General features: G+C 39.1%; 1 protein-coding gene across 3 annotated transcripts in view; it reads left to right on the forward strand.

Moving 5' to 3' along the window:
- Nucleotides 1–21,826, forward strand: part of AFF2 (AF4/FMR2 family member 2) — a 538,237-nt gene that overhangs the window by 217,453 nt on the left and 298,958 nt on the right. For all 3 annotated transcript variants that reach the window (XR_006353941.1, XM_043974303.1, XM_043974304.1), the window contains exon 3: nt 6,301–7,191. Coding sequence is in view for 2 of the 3 variants with exons in the window: in XM_043974303.1 (XP_043830238.1) it covers nt 6,301–7,191 (891 nt within the window). In the remaining variant the exon portion in view is untranslated. The remainder of the gene's footprint in view (nt 1–6,300; nt 7,192–21,826) is intronic.

Genomic DNA, 21,826 nt, shown 5'->3' on the forward strand with positions numbered 1-21,826 from the left:
TAAGGCAACTCTTGGTTCTTAAGGAAGTGACAGTCAAGAAAGAGAAATAAGTCACGTATACAGATAATTGTAACACAAAATGACCTTAGTTAAGTGTTCCAACCATCGGTACCCTTCTCTGTACTCAATCTGCACTGCCCCCTACCTTATCCAGGCCCTCATCATTGTTGACCTAGATTACTGGACTAGCCCTCTCTCTAATCCCCCTTTTTTCAGAACCACGTTTTCATCCATCCTTTACAGAGCTGCCACCATAATCTTCCTTATAAGGCAGGACAGACCTTGTCTTCCTCATACTCGAACAGCTTCAGTGGCTCCCAGGGCCTCTTGGGAAAAATAGAAACTCCCTTAGTCTGGCATTGAAGGTGCTAACCTATTTTCCCAGCTTTATTTCACATCATTCTCTTCATGAAGTCTCCAGTTCAACCCTGTCATACCCCATAGCTGGCAAACATTCCCTTCATTATTACTGCCTTGTAGATTGTTTCTCCTCAAGGCTCAGCCAAGTGTCAGCCTCTCCCTGAAGCCTTTTGTTCATCACCTTGGTTGTTACTGTTTTCTCCCTCCTCAGATATGTCTATAGTACATTGTCTTATTTCTTCTCTGCCTTCTTTGCTAACTGCTTATCTTGTATCATATTTATTTATGTCCATTTTGTAACCTCCCAATAGAACACAAGCTTCTTGTTAAAACGTTCTTTTTTTATTATCAACTTAACAAACATCAACAAACACAATTCCATATGCAAAGAACAGGAAAAAAAGATTATACATGAAATCAATGAATCTCTCTTACATACAGCTTGTTTTTTTTAAAGTATGTAATAAATTTATCTTGATAGTACCAGCTTGTCTGTGTCTCCTTCAGGTGATATCTGTGTGTTTTTAAATGTTTAATTGGTGCTCTTTTCCTTTCTTTTTCTTCCTTTGTTTTGCTTCACTAGCAGTCTCTTTCCATTCACCTCACAGCTCTTCTACTCTATGAAGAAATAGAAAAGCTCTCCCTTGTAACAAATGAGTATAGTCAAGCAAAACAAATTCACACAGTGGTTGAATCTGAAAACATCTGTTTCATTCTCTTGGTCTAGTCCATCTCTATCAAGAGGTTGGAAGCATGTATTATCATCAAGTCTTCTGCAAGTTATGATTGTTCATTAAGTTGATCTTATTTCTTAAACCATTTAGTTGTTTTTCTTTACATTATTGTAGTTCACTGTATAAATTGTTATCCTGGTTCTACTCACTTTTCTCTGCATTGGTTCATAGAGTCTTCCCAGCTTTTTCTGAAAGCATCCCTTTTGTCATATCTTGTGGTGCAGTGATATTTCATTACACTCATATGCCATAATTTGTTCCACTTAAAACTTGATGGGTGATTACTTCTTAATTCCTTCCTGCATTAAAAACACATGCTGCTATACATGCTTTGTGCATATAGGTGCTTTTCCTCTGTCTTTGACCTCTTTGGGATATATGGCATTACTGGGTCAAAGGGTATGCACAGCTTAGAGACTTTATGAGTCTAGTTCCAAACTATTTATCAGAATGGCTAGGCTTTTTTGCAGCTTCATCAGCAGTACATTACCATGCCCGTCCCCTATCTCAGCCCTTCCAGTGATTGTTATCCTCTTCTTTTGCCATATTTGCTAATCTGATGGATTTAAAGAAGACCTCAGAGTTATTTTATTTTGTGTTTCTCTTATTGATGATTTGGAATGTTAACATAGTTATTGATAGCTAGCATTTCTCCTTTTGAAAACTGTATATTCATATCCTTTGACCATTTATCGGGGCAATGGCTCTTGTTCTTTTATATGTGTGTGTGTATATGTGTATATGTGTATATGTATATATGCATGTATATATACATATACATATACACATACATGATATATTTGTATGTATGTATTCCTTATATATCTTGGATATTAGACCTTTCTCAGAGAAATTCATTGCAAAATTTCCCCCCCCATTTAACTGATTCCTTTCTCATTTTAACTGCATTGATTTTGTTTGTGTAGAACCCTTTAAGTAAATGTAAAGTTCTTGAAGGAAGAGACTTTTTTCATTTTTGTCTTTGTTTTCTCAGTGTCTAGCACTGTTCCTTGTCTGTAGGAATCATTTAATAAATATTTGAATTGAATTAAAATGAATGGAAACAGTGTTCTATGAGAGTTCTGAGGAAGGAGAGATGAGTATAAAAAAAGTATCTTTTAAAAAATTTTTAGGCAGGGCAGTGAGGGTTAAGTGACTTGCCCAAGGTCACACAACTAGTAAGTGTCAAGTGTCAGAGGCTGGATTTGAACTCACGTCCTCCTGAATCCAGGGCCAGTGCTTTATGGACTGCTCCACCTAGCTGCCCCCCAAAAAGTATCTTTTAAAATTGAAAATCATTTGGATGTTTTTCCATACAGAAAAAATATATTTAATCTTAGAAAGTTTTTTTTAAATCCCATATACATCTAAAAACCTAATTATGTTAAAAGCAAACAAAATTGAGAAATGGACCCAGAAGCAAAGCAGGAATAGTAAACAGGTCCCATTTTCATATCCTCTCCAACAGAAACTAAAATTAGAACTAGGCTAATTACAAACAAAAAGTGTCCCCTTTGTTAGTTCAAAGCCATAATTATAAGAGCTAGCAAGAAGGGAAGACTTTCCCACATTCTACTGCCTGTGTGGGAAGACTTATAGAGCAAGCCAAATAGCAAAATGAAAACTCATGAAATGCAAAATGAAAATGTTGTGGTGTCCCCCGTCAGCATGGATATTTCTACATGGTGATCACTTTTATACATCTGACAAAGGGACAAAACCAACAACCATTCAAGAGTTTAACACTTGCATCATCCTTCTTGCCCTTAGCACTATGAAGTCTCCTTGTTTTCAGTTTGGTGTTGACTAGAGTTTGGCTTTGGCTCCCATCCAGGGGCTTCATTGTGTAACTCTTGTTTGTTCTTGGCTCAAAGATAATATCATTTCTGCTACAGAAAAAGAAATTACCATACTAAGGACTCTCAATGAATAAAAGTGATTTCTAGTTAACTCTACCTCCTAAATATATCATGCAAAGCCCCATAGAAGTAGCAATTATTTTGTTCAGGAAAACCCTGAGAGTTAACTTTTTAATCGTAACCTTTCATACAAATGTTATAGAAGAGACATTTCTTCTGATAAGCAAGATAGGGTACCAATGGGGTATAATAGATAGAGAGGGTAACCTTAAAATCAGGAAAAATTGAACTTGGGTCCTGCCTCTGATGCATATTGTCTGTGTGGTCATAGACAAGTCATTTAACTTCTCACTTTTTGAGGCAGCTAACTCTCTTAGGTAAGATACCTGTCTGTATCAGTGAAGGGAGTTTTCACACTGGGAGTTCCCTACACTGACAGAATCACAAATTTTAATCAAAACAGAATCAAGCTAGAATTTTAAAATTCACCTGTAATATATGTCATATTAAAAAAGGAGAGTAAAAAAGCATTTTGCTTAAATTTAAAATATAAGCATATAAATTTAGTTATTTTGCATACTTGATATAACTGAAGCATTTCTTTTGATACTTCAGATAATCCTCTGGAAATATATTAATCCTTTTAACCTATGAAGGTAGCATTTAGTAGTCATAGTTATTACTATTAGTAGTTCAATACATCATACTTTATCATAATTATCTCATTTGATACTCACACCAAGCTTCTGATATAGGCCATAGAAATATTTTTGCCATTCTTTATCATATCATTCTTTCAACCAAAGGCTCAGAGAGTTTGTGATTTACCCAAGGTTACACAGCTAGTTAATAGTAGAACTGGGATTCAAACCCAGATCCTCTGACTTAAAATCCAGTATCAAAATGTCTACTAAGGCATTTTTTTTAATTCCCTTGTGAGATACTTAGTTTGGCCTATTTTCCATGGCCATCTGCCTTTTCCCTACCCCTCCTGTCAATGATCTCATTCATACATGCCATCATTCACAGATTGGACCCAATTCAATTCAACAGCCAATTATCAAGTGTCCACTTTGTGCCAGGCCCTGTGGTAGGCCCTGGCGAGACAAAGACCAAAATGAAACAATCCCTAGCTTCAAGGAGTTTGCGTAATCCTGGGGGGATACAGCAGGCAAACAAGTAAGTAAATATTAAGTATACAAAATAATCTGAAATCCTGTCAGGAAGGAGAGAATGTTAACAATGAAGAGGCTCAAAAAAGGTCTCCAGTAGAAGGTGACACCTGAAATATGCTTTGAAGGATGCCAGGGATTCTGTAAGTGGAGATGAGGAAGGGAATATCTTCCAGGCATGGGGAGAGCCTTGCAAAGCCACAGAGGTGGGAGATTGAATGTTGTGTACAAGGTCAGCTAGAAACTTAGGAACATAGAGTATGTGAATAGGAGTAAGATGAAATAAGACTATAAAGGTAGATGGGGGTCATGTTGAACAAGGCTGAAAAGTGGATGTTTACACTGTAACCATATGTTCTTTTGTAGGGTTAGGGGTAGATAAGGTGAAATGACATGATAAGATATAGGTTTTTTGATATATCGATTTGGCAGTTCTCTGAATGATGGATTGCAGAGGGTAATATTGAAATAATCCAGATGAGTTATGATAAGGTCCTGAACTGAGATAGAGGCCATGGGAGTGGAGTGAAGGCAGGGGGAAGATGCAAAGGATGTTGTGGAGGTAGAATAAATAAAACTTGGTCATATGTGGGGGAGGGAAAGGAAAAAAGTCAGGGATGACACCGAGATTGTTAAGCTGTGTGACTAGAATTATAGTAGTGCCTTCGAACAGGAAGTAGTGCCTAGAAACAGGAAAGTGTAGAAGAGCAAATATAGTGAGATACCCATAGCACATGTAGATGAAGGTATCCATGACAGAAAGAGTAATGTGAGAATTCAGTACATTAGAAGGTTCAGTGCTTGATACATAGGTATGGAAGTCGTCTGCTTAGAGATGATTGAATCCTTGGGAGTTTATCTCCTAGAGATAGCGTAGAAAGAAATGGAGCCCACCCCACAGTCTTGGGGGATGTCAGTAATTGATGGGTAAGGGAGACTCAAAGAATGGTCATACAGGTAGGAAGAAGACCAAGAAAGTAGTACCCTGGAAGCTAAGGGAGAAGGGAGAATTCGGGAGGAGTTGATGGTTAACAGTGACAAAAATGGCAGAGAGGTCAAGTAGACTGGAAAAAAGGCATTGGACTCAGAAGGGAATTGATTATGGATCACCTTGGAGAGAACCATTTCAGTTCCTGGCCCGGAGGGGAGGGGTTAGAAACAAGGTTCTAAGGGTTTGGGAGGTGAGGAGATATAGATAGTAAGTGTAATCGAGACTCTTTTTTTTAGGAGTTTGGCTGTGAAAGGGAAGATAAATGGAGTTCAATGGCTTAAGGGAATGGTATGGTCAAGTGAGAGGAAGCTTGTTGTGTTAGGTGGTATACAAGAAGCCATTAAATAAGGAGAGACTGAAGATGAAAAAAAAGAGATGTCAAAGTCCAGATAGAGCAATGTTAATACATTACAACTACTTCCAAAAGAATTTAATGGAGAAGGACTTTGAAGAACATAATCTTTGCCTTTCCTTTTTTTAACAAAAAATTTAGTTGATAACATTTTGCTACAAGATATTGAAAAGACAACAGTGTTGTTTGAGGCACTGTTTGCCAAATAATTACTGCCATTTCAGAGCAAGTAAATGAGAATCACCATTCTGAAAACATTGACACCCCCAGAACCTAACAGCTGAGCCTGTACATTTTTGTTTCTTTTCATTGAAAAAAATGGATTCCTCTTTAATCTTTAGTTGACTCAGCATTTTATTAGCACACGATTTTTTTAAACCCTTGCATCCTCACCTACTCTATTACAGTAGAAGTACCACTTTCTTTTTTTTAGTGGGCTAAAGTATACATTGAGGTGATATGTTAAAACATAGAGAAGAAAAACATTCCATTCCCATTCATTTAATTGATTGGTTAGAGTTAGGTTATTACTTTCGATCCTGATACCAAATGTCACAACTCTGCTCATGCTCATTGACATAAAACTCAATGATTTTCGCATAAAAATCAGAGAAGTGGCATAATGTAAAGTTAGCTCTCATCTCAAATGTTTGAAGTACACAAATATTAATTCTGCCATTTTGAATACTTGTTTCTTTTCTTACCTGTGACCATTTGAACATACCCTAATTGCTAGTCGTTTGGGGGCATCTGTTTGAATCATTAACATTATTAAGCACAAACCTATTGATTCTTTCTCTCCTTTCTCACCCCCATCTTTTTGTTACTTTAGACAAACAAAGGTGATGCACTTGCCAGCCGCGTCCAGAACACACTGGGAAACTATGATGAAATGAAGGACTTATTAACCAATCATTCCAATCAGAGCCAACTAGTGGGAATTCCCAAGAATTCTGTACCCCAGACTCCCACTGAAAAAAATGAACCAAACTTTTTTCCTGAACAAAGGAACCGGATGATTGCACCTCATCAGGGCGGTAGCCACTCAGCAACATCAGTGCCTCCTCCGACTTCAGGGACCTCGAGTTCAAGTGTATTACATAGTCACCAGAACATCAGAAAAGCAAGAACCGATTGGCCACGGGCTGGCCACAGCTCCACCATTACCCAGGCAAGCCAGTCCACTGGTCAGCCAAATCGAATGAAACAAAACTCTTCCCATGATCAGCCTCAAGGCAGATATGAAGACCTTTTCAGTTGTCCAAGTGAACAACCCCAAAATGGAGGAATGGAGGATGCCAACACAGCAACAACATCATCTCATTCAAGAAGACTTAGCCATTCAAAGTCCAGTGGTGGAGAGCCTTCTTATAAAGAGAGCATTCAATATCCGTCCCCAATAGATTTTGAATTTTTAGCAAATGGGCCTATTTCTCCACTCCCTTCCACATCTTTACTCTCTGCAGCCAGTAGTCTTGCAATTCAAAATTTCCCACAAGGTCTTTACTGCAAAACAAGTATGGTTCAGCAGAAGCCTACTGCTTACGTGAGACCCATGGATGGTCAGGAGCAACTCCCAGACTTCTCCCCCACACTGAAGCCGATGCTCGAAATTGAGAGTGGATATTCAAGTCAAACATTTGGGACACTGCTGGAGGGAAAACCTAGTGCAACTACTTCAAAGGCTAAACTCCCAAAGCTCACCATCCCTCAGCCAAGTGAAGTAAGTATTTTTTTTACAATTCTGCATTTTTTTAGTTGACTGTGTTTACAGTCAATTCTCATTTAACTCATTGAGCAAAAGATACACGAGACACTTCATCGGTCTAGTTTAACCCTTTCTCTTCAGTGGAAGGCTTAAACTTCTTTAATGAAAGGGTTAAAGTTCATGACCGATTTTTTTTTTGGTCTGTACAATGTGATTTCATGGGCGTAGGGAGCTCCTGCTGCGCAAACTCCCTCCACCAATGCAGATCATCAGCTTGTCTGTAACATACAATCTTAGGGAATTTGTCTGGGTGCCTGAGAGATTTAATGACTTGCCCAGGCTCACACAGCTAGTTTGTGGAAGAGGCGGAACTAGAACTCAGGGCCCCCTGACTCTAAGGCCAGTGTTCAAGTTGCCACACTGAGCTATATTGTTCCTCACTAATCACTGGTCACCAGATAGAGTGCAGTGTCGCTATGTTGGAATCAATCACAGGAGGGAAGGCCAGTCTGAAAGGATGAAAAGTCTGCATGACACATTTTTTCCCACGAGAAATATAGTTTTAGTATTTTTAAGTACAATGCCAATTAGTAATCTTAGTTTATACATGAACGATAGAAAGGTCATGGCTTAGTTAATTGACAACAGGCCTTGGCTAGATAAGAATGTAGCCTAAACATAAAGATGCCGTCATGTGAAAGAATGAATTACTGGAGCCAGAAGGTGAAAGCATATTTTAAGAATCCTTAATTTCCTCAATGCTTGCTGGGTTCTTTCTAGACAAACTGGTGACATTTATTGAGACAGCCCTGTCCTCTCAAGGCATGCTGGCTTATCCTAGCAGAAAAGAAAATGAGCTGATAAATGAATAAAGCCTGAAATGCTAGGGACTCCATGAGTTACCTACTCTGGGAAACATTGCATGCTGAAAGACAAGCCTGGAGAAGGAACGACTAGCTAATGGTGGGATTTCTGGTGCTGTGGCACCTGGGGTTCAGGAGAGGACTTCTTTTTGTGGCAGAGTGGTCTTTATACCATGCAAGAGATTGCCTTGTATACTTGTCTGTACGGTCATTTCTAAGTGTTTGATTGGAAGCAACAGGAGTCATCAGACATGACGTCACCATTATTTTTTCCCCAGAATAAGAACCACATATGAGGTGTTGGAATTGTCAGAATTCCTGGGGTCTCATAGGCAGTTTGGTAATAGACAAGGCCCTTGTTCCTGCTCTGCCACTATCTAGCATAGTGCCCTAGGACAAGTTATTGGCTCTCTCTGGTCCTCGGCTTCCCCATCAGGAAAATGATGGTGTTAAGCTTGGATGATCTCTAAGTATCATTCTCCCTTACAACCAAGCTGACGAAAACCTTAAAGATTTCTCTGGTTCTACATTTCAACTCTTTTTGAGTCCTACCCAGAAGATAATGGTGATTTCACAGGATAGATCCACAAGAAGGGAGGACTGGGCTCTTGATTATGTATTCTAAATGTTTGTTTTTCATATATTTACCTTTCTGAAGACCTGATACTTTTTGTAACAGTTTTGCATAGATACTTGTTTGTATTATCTGTATCATACAGTGAAATGAATTTTTCAAAAAATAAATTCAACTTTAACTATTTTCCCCATAATTTGACTGTAAATCTGATGAATCAGTATGGTATCCTATAGAATTTTGTATGTTTGTAGATAAATTGCAATGCATAATGTACACTATTTTATGGGATTTTAGTCCTGGAAATTTTCTTTTAAAGGTATCACTTTGAAGAGGAGCAGTTTGTAGCAGGTTGGGATGTAAATTCAACTCTTTTCCTCTCCCTTTCCTTTGGTAGCAGTTGTTACCACCTTCTTATATTCATGACAGCCACTCAGGACCAGTCAGGAAATGGCATGGCCACAAAAGGGTTCTCCTGTAGAACCCAGGAACCAAACTAGGCATTTGGTCTTAGGCCTATTTCAACAACTGAATGGAATTGAATCACCTCCCTTTAATAGTATTTCCAAAAGCAACAAAAATAAAGCAAACCTTAATAACACTAGGCCTGACCTATATTTGAAAATTCCTTCATACTTTGGCTGGAGGCTATCAATGTGAGGAACTGAATTGCTACCAATGTGAGGTCTGCTTTTAAAGCAGTGCTTAGTGAGTAAAGTCAACTTTCATGATGGTTAGCCAAGTAGCAGAGTATGGCTATGAGGTAAAATATGTAAGAAAAAAGGCCCATATCTGAGCGATGGATATTGTCTCTAGAACATACTCTTGTAGAAAATGGCTCATGTGGAATAAAGGCTTAATAAGAGATCAGTGAAAGACAAAATCTTGATTTTTGAGGGGGAGTAGTTGGACATGCTAGGTAAGTAAGGTTTTAGAAGGGAGGGAACAAAGAAAACTTTAGTACTTTGAAATGGAGGAGTTTGTAGGTTTGCAAGAATAGTGTCAACCAAACCCGTGATGAAAAGGAAAAGAAATGAGATGTAAGGTGACCAAAGGAAGAGCTCAAAATTGTGTAGGTGGAAGTGCATAAATATAGAGGGCGGAGTTTTATGCAGTCTTGTGCCTAATGGAATTTATGTGGCTAAAACTCTAACCAAGACTCTGAAAATTCACCTCATTAAATCTTGATGCATTTTTCAATAGCTCTTAAATTCAGTACTGGGTCCTGGCGCCAAGAGTTCCAAGCATTGGGACTGGTTAGTCTAGCAGTCTCCAGTTCCATGATAAAAGTGGAGTGTTCTTTTGAGGGATTGTGCAGAAGCATTTCTTGATGAAACACTCCAATTTTTCCCCTTGCTGGAAAATGCCAAACTCTAGTAACAGGAGCCTGGTATATGCTTCCATTAGCATGCTTTTTTGGGGGGTTCTGAATCCCTTTTCAGCAAAGTCTATTAGAAAATCTCTAGATAAGCAGGTATCCAAGTCAAAAAATCCCAAACTATCATTGAAAGATGATGGAGTGGGAGAGCAGTTACAGGTGTCTGCTGTTTCCAGAACATTCCATAGCTTCTTTGAATTCTCAGATTAGGAATAAGAATGAGTTCTAGCCTATTTTGTTGTGAAAGGTCAACTTTTCAATTAGAGTATTTTCTTTGAACCAGTCATTTGGTGGACTATTTTAAAACTCGATGTTACCGTATTTATTACCATTCCAGACAGCAACAAAGACTGATGTGTTTTGCAGTTGGGCTTGGAATAATTTTCTGGGAACTGCATCTGAAAACAGTAAAAGACCTATTTATATCAAGTGGAAGTAGAGGGTTGCTTGCAGATGGTGTTTTATTAGAAAATGCATTTGTTAATAAATGTAGCTTTGTACGTGATTACATTACAGATGTTTCTGTTTATTTTTACCTTAGGATAAAAATCTGCTGGTGTAGACAGCTTATATACTTTTGTCCAATCTGTCACTAGGATTGTTTGGCAAGTAAATAATTGCATGCTCACAAGCACCAGCGATAGAAAGGCAGATTCACGGCTTGAGTTGCCCCATCTATTAAAGTAATGGTCAGGTTAGTGAGCTCTCTAAAGTGCAACACTAATATGGCACGCCCTCTCCTCAAAGTTCATTTGCCTTGGGATTGGCTTCTTCATTTCCTTCAAAATCGCTTCCTGCTCTTATCATTTAAATGAAATGGATGTGAACACAGGGATTTGGCTTGGGCTTTTTCATGACTAGTTTTGTCACCCCGATGAAAAATGAGGATTCCCATTTGTGGCTGTAGCTGCTTTGCTTTCTATTCCAAGTCATGAATCATGTGAGTGTAATTAACTTTATTTATTAGGAAGTAAATAGTAAACTCTAGTCCTTTTACCAGGGTCTGCCTGTAATGTCATTAAATGGCTTTGTGGATTATGGATGTGCCCAGGGAGCTCCACAGAGATGATGCATGGGGTTCTGCCCAATGAAAGGATGTCTTTCCATTCACAAACAGAATGTACAGTCAGAAGTTCTCTGTCGGAGTGCATTGTGAATTTTATTTACAGTACATTTAGAGGGAAAACATCACTCAATTCAAGGCTATAGCTAACTGGTTTAATTTCAGCTTAATCAGTAATGACTGCATGCCAGTGCCACTCATGACTCCTTCACTCTGATTATAGACATTGACTCTCTTGTCACATTTGTTTCTGTGGATGTTTGGCAGTGAAGCAACTTTACGGCCTCTAACAGGATATACGACTATAAGAGACCTTAGAGACTGACTGGTCTAATGCCTTCATATTACAGAAGAGGAAACTAAGGGGCCAAGGACTTCTCTAAGGCCTCACATGGAGCAGAACCTAGGCCTTTGATTCCAAAACCAGAGGGATTGTACTGTGCCTGTATACTAGATGTCTCATACTAGAAACTGTGTCCTTGTGGTAAACAATAAAAGAACAAGCAGGAACTTAGTCCCAAGGTACCTAGTATCCCTTGAAACTTGAAAGATGATATTTGGATCCCAGATCCTATGCCTTGCATAGCTGGAAGGCATCTTCCAAGTACAGGGAAGTAGATACCATTAGAAAAGCCGAACTTATTCATGGAAGCTAAATAACCATCTCTTTCTTTGGGAGCAGTCTTTTTAGGGTAGAGTCCAGCATGGGGAGTTGACTTAGAGTTACCAGATTGAAATGCTCAGAATGTCAAACATGAACAAGTGTCTGGCCAGAGGCCCCAGGTTGCTTCTGGTTTCCCAAGGAGGAGGTGGGAGAGGGGGAGAAGGAGGAGGAGTCATAGGCTGATTTATTGCACATTGGCTTGATGAGATACCAGAACCAAGAAGTGAAGTGTTCCAGTTGACACTTTTATCCAAGACATTTACTCTCTGCTGGGTATCCCTAATGTCTTAGGAATTTGGACCAGAACTGGGTGATTTTTTCCTTGGGCCTCTCTGTCATCTAGGACAGGGTGAAGTAGTGAAATGGAGCAGAATTCTATCCTCAGCTGCAAGGCTATGTGCTAAGCCCTCAGCTCTGAGGCCTGCTACAATCTAATTGGGAAGGAGAAAATGCACATGAAATGACCCTCCAGAAAGGAGAAGCTAGATGAGCAGTACAGAAAAACAGAGCTAATGGCACTGGAAGGCAGCCTCTCTCTGTGGGATGATGAGGAAAGGCTTCATGGACAATGTAAGATGTAAGATGAGCCTTGAAGGATGGGAAGAATGTAGTCAGCAAGTGAAGAGGGGAAGAAGAGGGCTTTCAGGGAAAGTGGGAGGGGCCTTTCTCTAGGTAGGTAGATCCAGACAATGAAATCTATTGGGAGATTGTTGCTGCCAGTTTAAGGCATCACTGTGAGATCCTTACTTTGCTTTATATGGGCAAGAAAGGGTCAGTAACAGACATCTGTTCCTCCTCAGAATGCTTCCTGAAGGGACTTTCTAAGGTATTACCCAGCTAGTTGTTCCTGAACTATATTGATTCTCCCAGTAAGGGCTTATATTTTCATCTCAGCCCCCAACATCAGCAACAACGGTACACTCTGGCTTTTTCTGATTGGTAGTTTCTAAATGCACACTACTATTATAGCTTATGTCCCAATGTGCTCATTATGAATGAATCAAATAGATCTTGAAGTGCCTGAATTTTCTGCATTTTTGCTTCCTCTTTAACTTTGGCATCTGCTTTCTCAGGTAGAGGGATTAATTTCTGAGCTTACATGTCACTTTGGATAATAGCGGGGTGTGTGAGAAGCACACACAGAGCTTGAGCACTCTATACCTCATGCTTGCTGTTTGACTCTTGTCATCGCTGGCTTAGTTTAACACCTGATGGTATCTGGGTCCTGAAATCCTCAGCCGATTTTTGATGCACTCGTGTGTGTGTGTGTGTGTGTGTGTGTGTGTGTGTGTGTGTGTGTGTGTGTAAGTGCCTTCATCTATTATAAGGCTCATTATTCAAATAGCCTGATTTCACATAAAATAGCTGGTAACTAGTTTGTGTAGTTCCTGTGGAGCTCAACCAGACATTGAGAAGCAGTGTGGTGTATGATGGTTAGAGTGCAGGACTTGAGTCAGAAGGCCCTATAAGTCAGTCATGCCTCAAACACTTGCTAGCTTTATGACCAAATGCTAGTAAGTCATTTCATGTCTCCTGGGCCAGTTTTCTTTTCTGTGAAATGATGAGAATAATAGCATCTCCTTTACATGATTACTGTGAGGCTCAAGTGAATTAATGAATGCCCAGTATATGAAGTGCTTTGTGAACCTTAAAACTCTCTAGAAAGCTTTGCTATTATTATTAGTTTAGTGACCCAGACAAGGAGGCCTCCCCACCCATCAACAACATTTTCTACAAAGCAGGTATAGAGGCAGCTCACCATGAAAGAAAAAATATATAACCTTTCCTAGAAGTTTGTGGACTCCTTGGGAAGATGGGTAAATAGGGGCCACCAACAGTTTTCACTTCTTTGCCACCTTGAACATGAAACCAGCGGTCTAACATTTTGACTCAGACTAGTGGATGACAGTTAGTTGTAGGCTACATTTTACCAGAAAGGACCTTGCTAGAAAGACGGGAAGTTTCTTCAAAATCATTTGGTCCCCACCCATTAAAAGATGGAAAGCTTCTATTTGCTTCTTTCTTCTAGGGAAATATTTGGACGGATTCAGGATGCAGGCAAGTGCTAAGTTTTGGTCATGTATGTTCCCCATCTTGCCATTATCCCTGGAATATTGATTAGCTCAGGACTGTCTGAGCCAGTCATAAAAAAGCCTGCTCTCTTTCGGCATTAAAGAGTGTGGAAAATGGGCAGGTAGATAGAGAACCATATTAATTTGAGTCAAACTAGTAAATGCAAGTTGCTTTGGAGAAGATTTCTCTATTTATAAATTTTCTTTTTTTGGTTATAAACTTTAAAAATCGGTTTCATATGTTATTTTTAATTGAATGGAAGTCACTCAATCTTCAGTTGTTTGTTGTGATTTTTTTATATGTACCACTTTGGTTACCATAATAATATCTAATAACAACCAGACTTTATATTTCCATAGTATTCGCCAATCTCGTAATATCTGTCATCTCACTTAACATTAATAATAGTTCACATGCATTACTCAAAAGTTTTGCACATCATTTGATCCTCATTGAAGTCAATGCTGCTGTTATCTCCACTTTACAGATGAGAAAATTGAGGCTCAGAGAGGTTAATTTTCACAGTGCTGGTAAGTGTTTGAGGTTGGGTTTAAACCCTGATCTTCTTAACTCAGAGCTTAGCATTCTCTCCTAAACAGCAAGCTCTCTCTCTTTTGATCCTTACAATGGCCCTAAAAATTAGTCAGGGCAGGACTTGTTATCCAAGTTTTAGAGAGTGGGTAACTAAGCCCTAGAGATCAAATAACGTCCCTGAGGTCATATGGCCACTTAGCAGAGCCCAGATCTGAATACCGGTCTCCAGACTGTAGCCTATGGTATGCCTTTGTTTCTATGAGCAAATTTTCTTCCTTGGCAGTTTTGGGATGTGAGAGGAATGAGCTGAATCTAGTCTAAGTAGACATTTCCTTTTGGGGTTTATATTGCAAACATGGATGGTTCAAAACAAAAGAACAATTTTTTCTTGTGATATTAAAGTTCACAATAATGTATGTTTCATTGACAGATATGGTCAGGAGTCATTTTCTTGTGATATTTGAAATGTGTCCCTCATGACCCAACTCTGCAGACCTTTCTGACCAGCCTGCCATTGGCTCATAAAATTTCCTAGGTTCTGTCTTGTTGGGACTCCAGTAGCAAGAGTCTTTCACTGAAACAACCTGAGTAGGAACAGGCTTTTGGGAACTAAATCAAGTGACCTTCACAAAGATAAATAGAACATATGGGGATGGAAGTGATCAAAGCAAGAGTGAAAGTAATCGGTACTGAAGGACTAGCAACTTTCCCAAGTATCTTCCCCCTCACCCAATGAACTTCACTAGAATTGCCCAGTATCATGAACAGTAACCATGGGTGAGTGGGAGACCTGGGTTACAGTAGGCGAGTCACTGAGCATCACCAGGCCTCTGAAATGGGGCTCATTTCTGCCTTATCTGCCTTCTGGGGTCCGAAATGGGATCCTGTTGCTAAAACCCATTTGAAAACGGTTCAGGGTGGCAGAAATGTACTCCGTCAATAGCATTTTTACTAACTATTACCCCATCCTAGTTTTTCTCAAAGACATTGGCAGTCACTGCACATCATGAGAAGGTACGGAAGGGTACTGACTGGTGCCAAGCAGAGAGGGGAACTGAGCCTGTGAGATCGCCTACGGGAAGTTACTCAACTTTCTGAAAATTAAAGATGCTTTCAATTTTTTTTAAGTGCTGCCGTTAGAGTATGGGTAATACTCCACAGAGATCATTTGTTTGGACCTGGAAGGAGCCTTAGAGATCACTTCATTCAACTCAATCAGTCCCATTTTACTGAATGAGAAGCTAAGGCCCAGGGAGATTATGAAGTCATTTGGCACCTTTACCCAAGTACTCAGCAGCAGAGTCGGTATCAAAATAAACATTCTCTGCCTCTGAATTCAGCCCTCTTTCCACTGCAGCATACATAAGTGTTCCTCAGTGAATTCTTTGAACAGATATTTATTAATGTCCTTCTACATGCATGATACCATGATTGCAAAGGGTAGTAGGATATATAATTCAATGAAGTTTTTCTCTTAAAAATTACTAATAAACACGAACATTTCTTTCTACACAAAGAACAGAAAAAGAGGAAACAGTGTAGGGAACCAGAGTTCTCCATTCCAGACAGTTTGCTTTTTAATGGTGGTTTGCATGAAAAGGTGTCATGCCGGTTTTGTTCAAGAGCAGTGTCAATTTAGGTAAGCCTTTTTCGAATGTTCTAATATCATGTTGATAGCGGGTGATGTTATGTGTGCTTTTGAGAAAAACCATTCTCAGTTGCTGAAGAGCATGGGGAAAGTTATCCCTCCGTACTTTCTCTAGATCAAGTATCTTAGGTACATAGATGTAGAATTGGAAGAGATGTTAGATAATAAAGTCATTTTACAGATAATGAAATCCAGACCCAATTCTGCAGATTTGCCCCATGTGGACTTTTGTGCCTTTCTCAGAATCCTCCGTGCACGTGGCACATAGTCAATGCTTAACAGAAATGTCTGATGGCTGTCATGCTTAAATGCATTGACTTTGACTCTGATTTTACTGTGGTCTCAGCCTGAGGGCTCACTATACAATCATTTCATTCACAAATGTCAATGACCATCATTTTAATTTGAATAAAACAGTGACATTCAGTTTCAAATCATTTGGTTATGTGGCAAATGAGCATAATAATAGCTAACGTTTATATAGAGCCTTAAGATTTGTAAAACAGTTTACAAAAATATAATTTTTTCCTCACAATAACATTAAGAGGTAGTTGTCAAGTTTATCTTCATCTTACAGATGCGGAAACTGAGGCAGACCAAGGTTAAGGTTAACACACCAAAGTGTTAGAGGCTGGATGTGAACCTAGGTCTTTGTGACTCCTCACCAGCCTGCTCTCCACTCTGGTACCCAGCTGTTTGAAAGAAACAGTGTGTTGAAATAGAAAGTGTGATGGACTTTCGGTCAGCAGACTTGGATTCAAATTCCACATTTGCCACTTACTACCTTAGTGATCTTGGACAGGGACTGAGTTTCATCATATGTAAAATTAGCTAGCATCTTTTCCTGTTCTAAACCCGTATTCCGGTGATATGTAGTCCAGAGGAAGTTCACAGAGAAAGAAATAGCTTTTCCATGTCCTTCAGGACTTTAGAATTGATTTCCTCAAACTTCACATTGGAATTTTTCCTGAGCCAAAGTGATTGAGAAATGTTGCACAGAAATGCCCAATAAGTACTTAGCACCAATGAAATCCGTATGCGCTCTAAGGAGGCTATGGAATAAAAGACAGCTCAGGGTACCTGCAGTCTGAGAGCCATGGGAGAAAGTGAGGTTTGAGCTGAGTTGTCTTGAAGGGGAGAAGAGATCAGGTTGAATTCATGGATAGAGTGAAGGAATGATGTGTGGAGGAGGTGTGCCAAGAAAGAATGGCCTAAGATTTGGCGGAGACAGTAAACAGTCTGGTTGGGCAGAAGCTGCCAAACCATGCTGAAGAATGAAATGATGCCAGGTAGCTCAAGTTTGGACACGTGCCTCCAATGCACCTCCGGTGTTTGTTGGAAGAATCTGATGAGGTAGCCAATAGAGGGAGTCCGACCACCGATCAGCATGGGGATTAGAGGGCACATTCTTTTGATTCCAGAGGGTAGGAAGATGGATTATTTTGCTGCCCCCACACTCATTCCTTCCACATATGCCCCAAGTTATGCAGTATGACATCTGCCTCTGACTGTCTTTGATCTCCGTGTGATCTCCAAGAGATTAGGGACTATTCTTTGCCTCCCTAGGGTCTGGCTTTGTGCCTAGTATCTAGTAGGTGCTCCATAAATGTCTGTTGAGTTGAATTGTGTGTTGTGTCACAGATTTCCTGCACCTGTGACTACGTGCACCTGAGTAACGGGCCCAGCGCCAGCTGGAGAGAGAGGGCTGGGCTCGGGCCTGGAAACCTGGGGCATAACTTCCAAAGACGGATGGATGCCTGCAGCTGTTGAGGAATCTCTGCACCTACTCACTTTTCTTCTCTAGGGGAAGTGCCTCCAAGAAAACTAACAGGTGGAGTTGTACGGTATTCTTTTGGATCACACTCTGCCCTCGGGCCTTTGGTAAGCTCTTACTTGCCTTGATCTCCATTGGTTTGAGAAATATCAATAGATCACACTCTAAGTCCTTTCATTTTCAACGCTCAATTTATCTAACAGCAAACTTCTCAGATACTCTAGATAAAGAAAACTTTGGGTGAGGGATGACTCCCTCCCAATGAAGGGAATGACAGCAGCTGACATTTCCATAGCTCTTTAGGGTTTGCAAAGTACCATGCAGTTAAGTTGTCTGGGGTCTTATTTTAAATGCTTTATGATTTTGCTTCCCAGTCCATACTGTTGTCTTGTGGTGTTCTAAAGGTGAAGATGTTTCTCTGTCCTTTAGGAAAGAGGCACCTGGGCAGAGGGCACTTTAGCGATGCCCACTGCGTCTCCTCCCAGCTTTGACAATCGGTGGCCTTTCCTGCTCTTCTCTGTGCCTTTTCGCATATTGTAAAACGTACATCTTGATACTGTACAGAGATGGTGGGAAATTGATTAATATAAATGAAGTGCCGCTTGTTGATAATACTTGTCTAGATAAAAATGGGAATTATTTTCTGATTGCTTGAGGGATTTGCCACATAAATTGCCTCTTTTGTGTTGCTATTTAAAAATAAATATCTTGGAAAGTAACTTAGGAACTTTAGAGAGAATAAGCCATAAATTGAGTAGCTTCTGAAAAGAAAACAGAACTGAAAGTTTCAATTTCTCTAAATTATGGATTTCATCGTCATTTCTGTAGCCTTTTGAAGTCCAAGTGAATCATTTCCCCAAAGCTACACACCTGGAGGAGTCTTTGGGATAGTTTTCAACCAAACTAAGCCTTGGAGAGCCAAGACGATAATGCATATGCTCCAGGTCCTTGAACTGACATGGAGGAAAAATGGTTCTTCTGGATTTGGTAGAACAGAGATTGAATTATCGACATTGACTATGTTCCCCCAAACTGATATTCTTTACCTCATTTCACTTGGGTTAAGGAGCCAATGCTCAGTCTTTCACTAGGAAGTAAGACCCGATCTCTCTCTTAGCACCTTCCCAGAAAAGGAGGATAAGTGGGATGAAAAAGGGAGATTTTTTCCCAATAATAGCTAATATTTATGTAGTGTTTTAAGGTTTGAAAAGCGCTTTACGTGTTAAGCCACTTAGAAGAGTAGAGTGCAATAATAATTTTCCTTAGACATGAAGAAAAGTTCTGGCATTTGTAATAACTTTCAACTGTCAGGTAGAATTTTTACACCAGATCTTTATACATATCTCATTAGAGCTTCTCATCTCCATTTTGCATTTGAGAAAACTGAATTTCAGAGTATATTTGCCCAAGGTCTCGTAGCTAGTCAGTGGTGCATCTGGGGACTAAAGCCAAGCCTTTGGCATACTTCCTCTTCAAGTAGTTGGTGCACTGTATATTTGGCTCTGTTATCTCATGATGGGAGTACCCCTTTCACCAGTGAGAGTCACAGTCCTTAACACCTTATGGTCTCTGCCCTAAGGATCTTCTGTGTGTTTTTTTAATTCTCCTGCATTTTTTGGTATGACTTCATAGAAATAAATTGTCCTTTCAAAACTGGAAATGTACTTGAAGGCTACCAGTGATGTTTTCATTTGGAAATGCTTTTTTAAAAAAACCTATTAATAAAATGGTGGGAAGTTGAATATATGGCTTGGTATCTTCCCTTGTATACACTTTAGGTTAAAAACTCTTTGATTAGTAGATGACAGCAAGCATATTACCCTGGATTTACCCCCAAAGAACCCTTTTAAAAAGGGTTTAAAAGGGTTCTGTATTTTGACTTTATGAGAAAAAGGAATTCCTCCTACATAAATATGTTCATTTTACCTTCTGGGAAGAAAAGAAAGAAACTGTAACTACAATATGTTTTGGATATTCCTGAAATTAGCATTTGGAGCTTTAGAAGATTCAAAGAGTTAGTGCCAATCTTTCAGAAGAAAGCAGGGAACATTATACTACATATGATTCAGCACTGCTTTGACTGTTCAGTGGGATTAATCAAAATCCAGGGTAGACTTTTCTGTGTGTAAATTGGTAATGCTTTGGAACATTAAAATACATATTGATTTGGTAATAAATAAGTGCAGAAGCCTCAGTTTTCCTTAGTGGGATCTAATTGCAATGGAACATATTCTGTGTTTAAGTAGGTAGGCACAAATGCCTTCATTCTTTCCCAACTCTGCAACAGTATTGCACACAAAATGGTGGGCTGAAACCAACCTCAAATAAGTGATCACTCTGGATTTGGTGTCCCTTGATTTTTTAAAAAATTGAAATTGACAATCTGATCATATAGTCACTTTAAGAAAAGAAAAATTTCTGTAATGATGGTCAGTTTCAAATGACTGCTCTGTGGTGATAGTATTGGTGATACCAGTAATAATAGTAATACTCATTCACATTTGTATAGCACTTTAGGGTTTGCAAATGACCTGAGCACATTTGCTAATTGAATCCTCACAACCATCTTTTAAAGGCTAGTATCATCATGATTGAGAGAATTCTGAGGTAGGAGTTCAAACCAGGTATTCCTGCTTCCCAAGGTCAGCCTTTGTACATTAAGATCGTTCAAGAGTTTGAATTAGAAATACGCTATACCTCCTGTTTTGTTGAAGGCCTGATGCATTTTTGTCTACATAGTGCATAGGAATCTTTATAGCTTTATGTATCCCAAGAATTAGTGTTCGTTTTCTTGGCAGTGGCTGAGATCATCATTACCTTTAAAATTTAAAGGCATAAAAATTACTTGAGAAGAGGGTTTAGGAGAATACTAATATTTATTTTGAATGGCCTTCTTAATTATTCATTTAAGTAGTTATTTGCAAAAGAATCTTGCAAAAAAAAATGAAAACCACAGAACGAATTGCTTTCTAGATCAATGGACTTGGTTTCTCAGTTGGGTGGGTAAAACATCCAAGAGACCTAGGAAGTCAAGGCTCATATAATAATAGACACTGATGCCCATTAATGTTGGCGATCTAAATATATTTCCATTCAAACAGCACATGTTTGTTCTTACACATTGTGCCCTTGAAGTGATTTCATATTATTTTCCCTGTGCCTTGACCCTTTTCCCTGGGTAAAATCTCAGAGTCGTGATTCATTGTACTACCAGCTTTGGCTTGCAAATTCACCAGACAAGTATAATGGAGGGTTTGCTTTAACTGTTAGTAAATTCTTAATGCCACTGGTGCAGAATTTTCCTTTAAATATGCATGGGGAGGACACTTCTGAAATAAGTACATGATTAGAAATTAGGGTCTTATAGACTTCATGAATACAATAATTTGCACGATCCCAGGCTCAACAAAATCACTATCCATAGGGACAGGAACAATAAAATTTAACTGTCCTTTATCTTTTTTTAAGTCTAAAAGCGAGATGTATACATAATGGCAGCATTAATTAATAATTTAAGACATTTCCTAGTCATTTATTGAGTACCTACTGAATGTATTATGTGCCTAGATAAAAATAAAAGCATAATGCCTAGCATTTTTATGGTGCTTTAAAGTTTTCAGAGTACTATATAGGACCTACCTCAGAGGATTATTGTGAGGATCAAATGAGATTATACACACACATATATTCAAACATACAAATAACTTCTCTTTATTGCCTTATGAATTACCAATTGATAATCAGAGAGAAGGGCATTTGAAGGTACAAGAGAGTGGGGACTGTCCCCCTGAGTGATTTCATGATCAAAACTAGGAAAACATTTCTCCTGATCATCATGGCCTTTGGACACAGCTCTTCTTAGGGGGAAGAGACTCTCTTTTATTATGACACATAGGCAGAGATGATAAGTGGGTCTTGCCTTTCTTTGACCATAAGAAAACTGTTAGTTTGAAAACATAGCAAGAATAAGAAGACAGGCAAGCCCATTTGTCTCTGGTGACTTTAGTGTTCAGGATAGATGGTAATTTTTTTTTTGGTAAGAAATTACTTTAAAGAATTATGAATTTGTGGTGATCCCA

This window comes from Dromiciops gliroides, chromosome X (genome assembly GCF_019393635.1).
Source record: "Dromiciops gliroides isolate mDroGli1 chromosome X, mDroGli1.pri, whole genome shotgun sequence".
NCBI lineage: Eukaryota > Metazoa > Chordata > Mammalia > Microbiotheria > Microbiotheriidae > Dromiciops > Dromiciops gliroides.